The 12921-nt window shown below is 49.4% G+C and overlaps 2 protein-coding genes across 2 annotated transcripts; both read left to right on the forward strand.

The window, feature by feature from the left end:
* The first annotated feature begins 71 nt into the window (after positions 1-71).
* Positions 72-9089, forward strand: hmgxb4a (HMG box domain containing 4a). Its single transcript, XM_067233133.1, has 13 exons — positions 72-206; positions 1012-1121; positions 1299-1435; positions 3492-3567; positions 3710-4297; positions 4454-4651; positions 4758-4927; positions 5531-5612; positions 5950-6014; positions 6447-6546; positions 6669-6868; positions 7959-8081; positions 8549-9089. Exons 2-13 carry the CDS (start codon positions 1085-1087, stop codon positions 8591-8593), a joined length of 1821 nt encoding a protein of 606 aa, XP_067089234.1. The 5' UTR covers positions 72-206; positions 1012-1084; the 3' UTR covers positions 8594-9089.
* Positions 9090-9260: 171 nt separating this feature from the next.
* si:dkeyp-69e1.8 (uncharacterized protein LOC100001340 homolog) lies at positions 9261-12409 on the forward strand. Its single transcript, XM_067233128.1, has 3 exons — positions 9261-9584; positions 9996-10147; positions 10433-12409. Exons 1-3 carry the CDS (start codon positions 9554-9556, stop codon positions 11315-11317), a joined length of 1068 nt encoding a protein of 355 aa, XP_067089229.1. The 5' UTR covers positions 9261-9553; the 3' UTR covers positions 11318-12409.
* Positions 12410-12921: the final 512 nt, after the last annotated feature.

Raw genomic sequence — 12921 nt, forward strand, 5'->3', positions numbered from 1 at the left:
TGATTTGCTGTTTGACTGCACTGTCAAACAAACGGACGGAGGAGAAGGAGATTTTCGTCCAATCAAAATAGAGCAGTGTGAAAATGGCTCCACTCTCATTGTGCTGATTGGCGGATCTGGCTAAGCTCCTCCCCCAGCCGACACGCATTGTTGTTGACTGATCAAAGATGGCGACTGGGACCCGCGTAAATTGATGAACCAAAGAGGTAGTAAATTCGTGTATGTTCATACTTATGGTCAGCTGCGTGGATAGAGAGATGTTCATACCCTTGTTCCATTATTGCAAAGTATAACAGGCGAGTTAAATCTATGAAAACGGTAGCCTGCGCTCACTAAAGACCGACACGGCCTAGATGGTCCTCTGAGCCTCGGGCTGCCTTAGCGCTGTCTCGCCCGGGCAGCCGAGCTTGTATTCAGCAATCTGACTTCCACCCAAGTAAATGCAGGGAGAGCAGGGGATTCCGTGGCAGTGCGTGGAAGGGGGTGTGTTTGTGTATCTTTTACAAAGTGGGTAGGCGGGAATTTTTGTTTCAATTAAACCCCTGAAAAGTATTGCAACTGTATCATTATAAGCGAACACAATACGGGTTCTTGTCACGTCAGGGCATCTATCGGTGAGTTTCCAAACTTTTGACCCGGCAAGCCCTAGACTGTCTGCAGAGCAACCGGAGACCCGCCTGCCTCAGTCCTGCTGAGAGCCAGAATCTGCTGAAGTTAGCTTTATGCTACCATACCATGGACGCTGGTTTATAACTAGCTATATCCTAATATGTGAATGTAAACATGGGACTTTCTTGTACACAACAGTCTCCTCTCTTTGGTTAGCTTACTATGAAAACCTAATTTTCAGCATTTTTGAGTATTCTAACTAGGTGTAGCTCAGTGGTTAGAGCATTAGACTGCAGATCTAGAGGTCGTAGGTTCAAATTTCCCTCTATGGGCTTTGGATTAAAGCATGTGATTTAAAGCATGTGCTAAATGAACACATTGTTATTATTATCTTGTGTCCAGTAAGCAGTAATCCGTGTGACTGCGGTCCAGGTGTGACCAGAGGAGCAGAAAGAAGACGAACCCAGGAGCCAGCATGGCCTTCGAAGAGATCAAGAAGAAGGGATTCATGGGTAGGCTGCGTTCTAGAACACGACTGCAGAATTAGCTGCGTTCTAGAACATGACTGCAGAATTAGCTGCGTTCTAGAACACTACTGCAGCATTAGCTGCGTTCTAGAACATGAGCTGATGAAATTTAATCGTAGCCAGGTGTCATGGTAACCCTCTTCTGTCTGTCTTCCGTGCCAGAGGGGGCGCTGGAGGGCGAGCGGGGCCTAGTGGCGGGACGCAGCCAGCGGGAGAAGAGGCGGTCCTATAAGGACCTGCTGAGGGAGGAGGAGGAGATCGCTGCCCAGGTGCGCAAGTCTTCCAAGAAACGCCCCAAGGTAACCTAGCAACACACAGACACAAACTCACAGACACACACACAGACTCGCATACATACACAGACACACACACATACACAAACGCACACATACATAATCATTTATCAGATGCTTTTATTCAAAGTGATATTCATATAGAAAGCATAGCAGAGAACCAAGGATTAAAAGTGTTCAGTTCTACAGTAGACACAGTGCAGGGTGAACCCTCCTCAGCTACCAGACACAATGCAGGGTGAATCCTCCTCAGCTACCAGACACAGTGCAGGGTGAACCCTCCTCAGCTACCAGACACAGTGCAGGATGAACCCTCCTCAGCTACCAGACACAGTGCAGGGTGAACCCTCCTCAGCTACCAGACACAGTGCAGGATGAACCCTCCTCAGCTACCAGACACAGTGCAGGGTGAACCCTCCTCAGCTACCAGACACAGTGCAGGGTGAACCCTCCTCAGCTACCAGACACAGTGCAGGGTGAACCCTCCTCAGCTACCAGACACAGTGCAGGGTGAACCCTCCTCAGCTACCAGACACAGTGCAGGGTGAACCCTCCTCAGCTACCAGACACAGTGCAGGGTGAACCCTCCTCAGCTACCAGACACAGTGCAGGGTGAACCCTCCTCAGCTACCAAACACAGTGCAGGGTGAACCCTCCTCAGCTACCAGACACAGTGCATGGTGAACCCTCCTCAGCTACCAGACACAGTGCAGGATGAACCCTCCTCAGCTACCAGACACAGTGCAGGGTGAACCCTCCTCAGCTACCAGACACAGTGCAGGGTGAACCCTCCTCAGCTACCAGACACAGTGCAGGGTGAACCCTCCTCAGCTACCAGACACAGTGCAGGGTGAACCCTCCTCAGCTACCAGACACAGGGCAGGGTGAACCCTCCTCAGCTACCAGACACAGTGCAGGGTGAACCCTCCTCAGCTACCAGACACAGTGCATGGTGAACCCTCCTCAGCTACCAGACACAGTGCAGGATGAACCCTCCTCAGCTACCAGACACAGTGCAGGGTGAATCCTCCTCAGCTACCAGACACAGTGCAGGGTAGCCTACCCTACGTTATTTAATATTTTAATTAAGGCTACATGTATTCATTTAGATCTGATATTAGTGCCCACACATTAAAATGTTGTGATACATCTGTAGGCCGTTAGAATTGTCATTTTCTCACAGTAAAAGTTAAAGAATATCGTCCGAGGTGCCCGGCACTGGGGCGCAAACTTGGGTTTCCAGACTCGCGTTAACAACACGTCGCCGAACATCGCTTTAACCAGCTACACCACCAAAAAAGTTGTTACTTGTTGGTGCGGGTGGACGGTCTTTATACGATACGGTCTTTATATCAATTAAACTAGATTACACTGATTTGTTCTTATTCTTAACATTTGTGATATGTAGGCCTATTGTGAACTAGGGGGACTTTATTATTATTAATGTTGACAATGTTGACGAGTACCTAGTCCTATCATGTTACGTTTCAAATAACATGACACTGTAAATATGATGACGACATTTTCATAAGTGAATGGATTTATAATTATTACAATACGGATTAGGCTAAATCATAATGACCGATGGAAAAAACTCGAGTGATGCCTGGAATCATGTGGGTTTGAGGTGCTGCTTCTCTGGCAATGTGAGATTTGTCTTCAACAAGAAGCGGTGGCTTCGTTCCCTCTGTGGCTCTGGTTCAGAAGAGCGGCAAAACTTCGAACCAGTTCGTGACATTTGAAGCATTGAACATCATCAGTCACGTGGTTATCGTAATTTGATACAAGCTCCAAAACACTTTCGAAACTGCGTATTGGTTTTGCGACACAAGCATCGATGTGTCAGTGCCACAGTCCCATCCCTACTGTATACTTCCTGATTGTGTACTTCCTGACTGTGTACTTCCTGGCTGTGTACTTCCTGGCTGTGTACTTCCTGACTGTGTACTTCTTGGCTGTGTACTTCCTGACTGTGTACTTCCTGACTGTGTACTTCCTGACTGTGTACTTCCTGACTCTGTACTTCCTGACTGTGTACTGCGTGACTCTGTACTTCCTGCAGGACTCTGAGCTCTTCCTGCTGGGAGGAGATTCTTACAAGAAGAAGAAGAAGCATTCAGATGAGTACTACTACAGAGGTGAGCCTGCCTCTACTGCCCCTGGTGGAGGCGGGGTAAACAGCAGCATTCAACTTTATTATACACATATTCTTCTACTCTGTTATACTTTACTCTCCCTGCTGTTCTGTGCTCGATGGTTCATATGTGCTTTGCCCTCCAGACCACCAGGGGGCAGGGCTGCCTCCACATAAGAAGAAGCGTAAGTCAGCGGACCGCTCCCCCTCCCTGTCCTCCTCCCACCCCACAGACACGGCCATGGGTCTGCTACAGGCCATCACCTCCCCGCTGGCCACCGGCTGTGACCCCAGCGCTCACCTCCACAAGAAGCCCTCCTATCCCTCCCTCTCCTCATCTCACTCCTCCTCCAAGGAGCGCAAGCGGGAGGGGGGCAGCGGGGGCAGCAAGGGGTCCCACTCCTCCTCCTCCCACTCCCGCCCCCCCTCCTCCTCCTCCTCCTCCAAGAAGCACTCCTCCAAGTCCTCTCTGTTCCATGGGGGCGTGGCCAAGGACGACCCTGCGACCCTGCGCGACCCCCTGAGCCTGCGCGACGCTGAGGGCTTGAAGATGAAGCTCATCCTTTCGCCCAAGGAGGAGGAGGGGGAGAGCTTCCCTCTCCCCTCACACCCGTCCTCCGGGGGCAGGAAGGGAGGGGTGTCGAGGGACAGGGAGCGTCTCTCCAAGGGCCCCAGGAAGAAGCAGCTGGCCAGGGACCCGCTGCCGGTGGTGGGGAAGGAGGTGGAGGTGGAGGGTAAGACCCGTCTGACCCCCAGAGACACTCCCCCTGACCAGCCTGATGCATGCTCATCTGCCCTGTCTGTCTCCTTCCTCCCTCAATTCATTTACTGTTCCATCCCCCTTCTTTCTCTATTTCTCCCTTTTCTCTCTCGTCTCCCCCCTCCCCCAGGTCACTACGGTGGGGGTCTGGGGGAGGACAGCTCGTCCTCGGGGGGAGAACTGGAGGCGGGGGAGCTGGTAATAGACGACTCATACACACACATGTCCAAGAAGAAGAAGAAGAGCAAGAAGAGCAAGAAGAAGAAGGAGAGAGAGAAGGAGAGAGAGAAGAAGGAGGGCAAGGAGAAGAAACACAGCAAAGGATCAGGTGAGACCCTGGGGAGGGTACACCTGTCCCCAGGTGGGTTTAGAGAACGTTACTGTGATGCCCCCGCCCCCTAGCTCTTATTGGTGCTCCTGTACGTTGTCCTCAGGTGACCCATCCAGAGGCCATTCCCACTCCCACAGCTCGACCAGTCACGGCACAGGAGGGGGGGTGTTCAGCCCCGCCCACCACCATCACCACCAGGTGTGTGACCCCACCCTGGAGAAGAAGAGGAAGAAGGAGGAGAAGGAGAGAGAGAAGCTGCAGGAAAAAGACAAGGTGAGGAGGAGAGAGCAAGAGAGGGAGCATAGAAGCAGGAGGGATATATGAGGACAGGAAGTGTGTCTGGGTCAGACTGGTTCAGCTGTCTGTGCTGACATCTTTAACATGACATGTTAATCACTCTTTCTCTTCCCATTCCCCCTCTTTATCTCTCTACTCTCTCCATCTCTCTTTACTCTCTCCATCTCTTTCCTCTCCATCACTCTCTTCATCTCTCTCTCTCCTCCTCTCCATCTCCCTCTACTCTCTCCATCTCTCCTCCTCTCTACTCTCTCCTCCTCTCCATCTCTCTCTCCTCTCCATCTCTCTCTCCTCTCCATCTCTCTCTACTTTCTCCATCTCTCTCTCTCCTCCTCTCCATCTCTCTCTCCTCTCCATCTTTCTCTCCTCTCCATCTCTCTCTACTTTCTCCATCTCTCTCTCTCCTCCTCTCCATCTCTCTCTCCTCCTCTCCATCTCTCTCTCCTCTCCATCTCTCTCTACTTTCTCCATCTCTCTCTCTCCTCCTCTCCATCTCTCTCTCCTCCTCTCCATCTCTCTCTCCTCTCCATCTTTCTCTCTCCTCCTCTCCATCTCTCTCTCCTCTTTTCCATCTCTCAGCCTAAGAAGAAGAACATGACAGCCTACCAGGTGTTCTGTAAAGAGTACAGAGTCAACATCAATGCTGAGCAGCCTGGTCTCGGTGAGTACAGCCAGGAGCAGCCAGTAAGATGCAGCCTGTAAGATACAGCCAGTAAGATGCAGCCAGTAAGATGCAACCTCTAAGATGCAACCTGTAAGATACAGCCAGCAAGAAACAGCTAGCAAGATACAGCCAGCAAGATACAGCCAGTAAGATACAGCCAGTAAGATAAGATGATAGCCGGCATAATGAGGGTTTTTTACAGCAATATTGCTGGATCTCTGTGTAAAAAGGGTGTGTATGTATGGTGTGTTTGTGTATTGTGTGTGTGTATGGTGTGTGTGTGGTGTATTGTGTGTATGTGTGTGGTGTATTGTGTGTATGTGTGTGTCTCCAGTGTTCGGGGAGCTCAGCAGGAGGCTGGCTGAGGTGTGGAAGCTGCTGCCTGAGAAAGACAAGCTGGTGAGTTATGCTGCCATGGTTACAGCCGCAGACCTGTCACTCATGTCTGGAGAGGAGAGACACCTCTCCTCCTCCTCACCCCTCCTCTCCTCCTCACCCCTCCTCTCCTCCTCATCTCTCCCCTCCTCCTCATCTCTCCCCTCCTCCTCTCCCCTCCCCTCCTCCTCATTTCTCCCCTCCTCCTCATCTCTCCCCTACCCTCCTCCTCTCTCCTCCTCTCTCCTCCTCATCTCTCCCCTCCTCCTCATCTCTCCCCTCCTCCTCCCCTCCCCTCCTCCTCCCCTCCCCTCCCCTCCTCCTCACCCCTCCTCTCCTCCTCATCTCTCCCCTCCTCCTCATCTCTCCCCTCCTCCTCTCCCCTCCTCCTCACCTCTCCCCTCCTCCTCTCCCCTCCTCCTCACCTCTCCTCCCCTCATCGCCCCTCCTCCTCAGGTGTGGAGGCAGAAGGCTCAGTATCTGCAGCACAAGCAGAACAAGGCGGAGGCCACCACCGTAAAACGCAAGAGCTCCACAGATGGAGCCCGGAGCAAAGGTGACCAATCACACGCCTGGACGAGCATGACAGGAAACCTCATTGGCTCAGTCATTCATGTCAGACACCACACTGACATGTTTGTTTGTGTGTGTGTGTGTGTCTTGTCTGTGTGTGTGCAGGTTCTCTGAAGGGCGTGGGACTTGGGGCGGGGCTGGGGGCGGGGCTGGGGGCGGGTTTGGGCTCCCCCAGCAGGGGGGCTGGGGGTGTGTCTCTCTCCCCTGCCAGGGTTCCAGAGGTAGACCCCATCGATGCCGCCGCCCACCTGCAACTGCTTGGGGAATCCCTGTCTCTGATTGGACACAGGCTGCAGGAGACTGAGGTCAGCACACACACACACTGTATATACACACATTTAGTCATTTTTACATTTAGTCATTTAGCAGACGCTCTTATCCAGAGCGACTTACAGTAAGTACAGGGACATTCCCCCGAGGCAACTAGGGTGAAGTGCCTTGCCCAAGGACACAACGTCATTTACCACGGCCGGGAATCGAACCAGCAACCTTCGGATTACTAGCCCAATTCCCTAACCGCTCAGCCACCTGACTCCCATCAGAGTTCTAAGAGTGAATTTACTCACTGTAAATACACACTGTATATACACACACACACACTGTAAATACACACTGTATATACTAGGGATGGGGATTTGAAATGATTTCACTATTTGAATTTGAAATAGTATCCGAAATATCCGGATAATCTATTTTTATTAATGAAGTTATGTAATTAGCCTGACATGATGCAAAGCATACAGTAAACACATGAACCACCATACATCCTGGCAATAATTGTGACTGTTGAGCTGTTAGATTAAATAAGGGTTAAATAAAGAAAACAAATGAAAGATCAATTTATTAACATGACGAAAAGACAATGAACTTGAAAAAACGCTGCGTCTTCAAACGTAGGCTAAACTTGACGAAATAACGCTTATAGCCTATTATGTGAAATAAAAAGTTAAAAAATACATTAGACAAAATTAAACACATTGGGTAGGCTATCCTTGATAAAAACGAAAGACACACATGGAGAAATATTGCATATTAACTTGGAACCTGAATCCTATGGGATAGGCTACCGTGCGCCACCACACAATGCACAAATAAATGGCCCACAGTGTGTGTGTGTGCACAGGGTATGGTTTCAGTGTGTGTGTGTGTACACAGGGTATGGTTTCAGTGTCTGTGTGTGTGTGTGTGTGTGTGTACACAGGGTATGGTTTCTGTGTGTGTGTGTGTGTGTGTACACAGGGTATGGTTTCAGTGTCTGTGTGTGTGTGTGTGTGTGTGTACACAGGGTATGGTTTCTGTGTGTGTGTGTGTGTGTGTGTGTGTACACAGGGTATGGTTTCAGTGTGTGTGTGTATGCACAGGGTATGGTTTCAGTGTTTGTGTGTGTGTGTACAGGGTATGGTAGCAGTCTCAGGGAGCTTGTCGGTGCTGCTGGACTCCATCCTGTGTGCTCTGGGTCCTCTCACCTGCCTCACCTCTCAGGTGCCTCAGCTCAACGCCTGTCCTCGCAACGTGCTGGTGAGATACACACGCACACATATACACACACACACATACATAGGAGGAGTAAAGCTAGCTTGAGTGTGTTGTTAGTGTTGCAAGTGGTTACAGTGTTGATAGTGTTGATAGTGTTGCTATTGGTTACAGTGTTGATAGTGGTTACAGTGTTGATAGTGTTGCTAGTGGTTACAGTATTGACAGTGTTGCTAGTGGTTACAGTGTTGCTAGTGGTTACAGTGTTGCTAGTGGTTACAGTGTTGACAGTGTTGATAATGAGGAATGAGTTCTCACAATTACTCCGGGAGTCTTTATTTTGGTGTTCATTATTCTATACTACATATACAATCATACTACATATACAGTCAGGAGGAGTTTTCATAACAAACATCCGCATTATAAACCAAAGGCTGAAAGTCAACATTCAGAAACGCTATCAGCAGTATCTTCATCCTGGTTTAACCTCTGACCTTCTGTGCTGTTCACAGTCGAACACGTTGGACAACATAGCCTACATCATGCCTGGACTCTGAAGCCCCCCCTCCTCTTCCTCCTCCACTTCCTCCATCTCCCCCTCAACAGAGATATTTCTACTTTCCACATGTTTTTATGTATTTTAAATGTTTTTTTTTAACATTTATTTTTAAAGGAAGCCTATTTTAGTGAAATGTTTTTTATGGCTGTCTTTAAAAATGTTTGTGTGTGTATGTATGAGTGTGTGTGTGTGTGTGTGTGTGTGTGTGTGTGTGTGTCTAATGTCAACAGCATCATTGCTAGGGAGTGTTCAGACCAGGCTTCTGTGTGAACCACAACCCTCTCAGCTCCCAACATCCTACCGTGAAGATAATATATACAACTGATCCTAGTTTTACCGTTCAATAAGGACGTTTCCTTCTTGTATGTGATATTACATTAGGAACGCGTTCATTCAGGTGCATATTCGATGCCTATTTACTAATATTACTTATTTACTAATATTACATATTTGAATCAGCATTGGAAGTTCAGACTCTCACACTGCAATTAAAAAACAACTTTTTCATACGCGACTTTGTCGTTTATTTCTTTGGTTTCCGTTGATCACTTGCTTCCAAGCCTTAAAGATCCACAACAGAATTAAATACAATTTATAAAGACGAGACGAAAGTCACCCGAACAACGTCTCCGGGAGAAAAGGCGGTTCTAATGAGTTGATCATCTTAGTCTGGGCGGGCCGATGACACTACGGCTAGATTGGAGAGAAACGTATCGTCAATATCCTCACATCGACGTGTCAGTGCTGTCTCCCAATCTTGTTTGACATCACGTTTCATACTTTAGAGCTGGGGTGACTCCCGACGGGTTATGACAAGACGCCACACCCTGCCAGCCTGCAGCGGTGGTAGTTTTCTGGGGCGGCGTGGAGAAGCGACGCTGTAAACAGAAGCCAGGGACCAGGAAACAGCCGGCCGCTCCAGACTGAAGCTAGCTAGTTAGCTTACAGATCAAGCAGAATGACTTCGGATAATCCAACTTCCCAAAAAGGTGATGTTTTGATCCTTAACTTTACTTAAGACATTGATGCTTGTATTTGGCCCAATGGTCTTGTTGAAACCAATAGCGATGTCACAGAACCGCTTAACATTGATCTACGCAGTTAATGTGTTGTTGAGGTATTTGCAATGTGAAAGCGATTTTTTTGTTGTATATTTGGTCTATGCATTATTTACTTAAAATTTTTATTGTGCGTTTGCTTTCTGATTACTGGTAGCCTACCGATGTATCTCTGAGGGATAAGAGTTTCATAGCTTTCCTTGGGGTGGGTTCAGAGAAAATGGGTTATTTGTGTATTCCAGGAATTCTCCTTTTACCAACCAGACAGTCAAGCTCACATGCTAAACAAACTTTTCTAAGAACATTCCCTGCTTATGACACTTCTCTCCCGTCCCTCCCCAGAGCTGTGTCTGGTGCTGCTGGGGAAGAGAGGAGCAGGGAAGAGCACAACAGGAAACACCATCCTGGGCAGAGAGGCCTTCCTGCCCCAGCAGCCTGGCAGCCATGACAGTCAGGGGAGTGAGAAACAGTGTGCGACTGTGGCAGGTAGACAGGTATGTCTGCAGGCTCCCTCTGTGTGCTTGTAGACAGGTGTGTGCAGGTAGACAGGTGTGACAGTACACTGTGCAGTTGACAGGTAGACAGGTGTGTGCAGGTAGACAAGTGTGTGCAGGTAGACAGGTGTGACAGTACACTCTGTGTAGTTGACAGGTAGACAGGTGTGTGCAGGTAGACAGGTGTGACAGTACACTCTGTGCAGGTAGACAGGTGTGACAGTACACTCTGTGCAGTTGACAGGTGTGTGCAGATAGTCAGATGTGACAGTACACTCTGTGCAGGTGACGGTGGTGGAGACTCCTGACTGGCTCGGCTCAGAGCTCCCCCTGGAGGAGAGGATGCGTCACATCTCCTCCTGTCTGGCCCTGTCTGCCCCGGGACCCCAGGCTTTCCTGCTGTGTGTACCCCTGGAGACGCCTCCCCACAGGGCTCTGCAGCACCTGGCCGTCCTGGAGACCCTGCTTGGGCCAGGGGCCGTCAGGGACCACACCCTGGTGCTCTTCACCCACACAGAGCAGCTGAGCCTGGGCTTGGAGGAGCAGATGAGCTCCCTGACACCGGAGCTGTTGGAGCTTGTGGAGAGCTGCGGAGGGAGGTACCACGGCCTGGAGACAGGGGGCGGGGGGGAGGAGGGTGAGGAGAAGAGGAGGAGAAGGAGGAGGAGGAGGGTGGAGGAGCTGATGGAGAAGGTGGAGGAGATGCTGAGAGAGAGCGGGGAGGAGAGGTACAGCTGTGCTCTGTACCTGCAGGCGGAGGAAAGAGTGAGGGGGAGACAGAGAGAGCTGGTCAGAGAGACAAGAGGGGGCGAGACACCCTTGGATGAAGAGCCGGACGAGGAGGAGATGGAGATAGTGAGGGAGGAGGCGGAGAGGAGCGTCGGAGACCTGGACATAGACCTGGAGAGTCTTCCCTCCCCCTCTCCCTCTCCCTCTCCCTCCCCCTCATCCCCCTCCCCCTGGTCCGTGCAGGGCTGGTGGGAGTGGCTGCTGGGCTGGCTCCGAGCTGTCCCGGGGCTGGTGGGGGCTGAGGCCCTGCTGGGGTCAGTGGTGGGGCTGTTCGTGGGGGGGCCGGTGGGGGGGATGCTGGGGGCCACCGTCAGGTCTTTGGCCACGGAGGTGGGGCGGAGAAAGACCCCCAAAACAGCCGCAAGTAAGAAACACAGATGAGGAGGGGGAGGGAGGGAGAGAGGGGGAGACACAGAGAGAGATTATGTCTACCACCTTCACCTTGTCTCTGTGTCACTCACCATACTGCTGTATTTGGAGCCTGAGGAATATTTATTACTTTATTGCAAATATGGGGAGGGAAATGTGTCTTTGCCCATTTATGACCTCACAACCAGGTCAACATATCATTAATAGATGTTTTCATCCATAATCAACAACAACAAATGATGTGATGAATGCAGTTCAATTTTTAACAGCACCAGTTACACGTATGTCACCTTTAAAATGACCTCCCCATGTTTTAAAGTGTCTGCTAGTGCTAAATGAATAAAATGGAAATGGAGATCTGGCTGGCCTTCAGCTTGGGTGTTTTAAAGCTACCACTAGACCCTGACCACAGCTAACTGAGAGAGAATATTACATTTACATTTAGTCATTTAGCAGACGCTCTTATCCAGAGCGACTTACAGTAAGTACAGGTACATTCCCCCGAGGCAAGTAGGGTGAAGTGCCTTGCCCAAGGACACAACGTCGGTTTGCATGACCGGGAATCGAACTGGCAACCTTCGGATTACTAGCCCGATTCCCTCACCGCTCAGCCACCTGACTCCCTGAATATAACCCTTATCCCTACCTGTCTAATATAACCTGCTGGTCCACATCCTACCAGTCTAATATAACCTGCTGGTCCACATCCTACCAGTCTAATATAACCTGCTGGTCCACATCCTACCAATTTAATATAACCTGCTGGTCCACATCCTACCAATTTAATATAACCTGCTGGTCCACATCCTACCAGTCTAATATAACCTGCTGGTCCACATCCTACCAGTCTAATATAACCTGCTGGTCCACATCCTACCAATTTAATATAACCTGCTGGTCCACATTCTACCAGTAACCATCTGTCCACCCCTCTCTCTCTCTCTCTCTCTCTCTGTCTCTCTCTCTCTCTCTCTCAATTGAATGGGCTTTGTTTGAATAAGAGACAGTACGATAATAAATAAAATAAAAACTGTTTCACTGGTTGTGGTGAAACTGTTGGTTCGCTGGCAGTTTTGACTGCCCAATAAAGATATCTTTAAAGTCTTTGAGTTTTAGAGTCCCTTTGTTTACATTTACATTTATTCATATAGCAGACGCTTTTATCCAAAACGACTTCCAAGCAGGGGTGTAGCTAGAAAAATATTTTTGGGTAGGCCTAGAAAAATATGGATAGGCATCTTTGTCAGTTTTTTTTCACTTATTTACTTTGCGATGTGCAAAATGTTTAGGAGATATTTTCGTCTTTGGCTACCCGTGGCTACGCCTCTGCTTCCAAGAGAGAGCTTTACAAAAGTGCATAGGTCACTGATCATAACAACGAGATAGCCCCAAACATTGCGGGTAGCCAAAACATTTTAAATTAAGTTTTATAATGACACAGTTAGCTCTATTACGAGAAGTAACGGCAAACAGAGGGAGAACTGGATATGAAGAATGGATTGGCCTTTCCTCGATGTTCAGTCAGACAGACAGACGAGGCAGTATGCTAGGTTTAGGCTACTAATAGAGGTGACTGGGAGCGGAAGTAACACTTTTAGTTTGAGAGTCAATAACTC

This window comes from Osmerus mordax, chromosome 3 (assembly GCF_038355195.1).
Source record: "Osmerus mordax isolate fOsmMor3 chromosome 3, fOsmMor3.pri, whole genome shotgun sequence".
In the NCBI taxonomy this organism is placed as follows: domain Eukaryota; kingdom Metazoa; phylum Chordata; class Actinopteri; order Osmeriformes; family Osmeridae; genus Osmerus; species Osmerus mordax.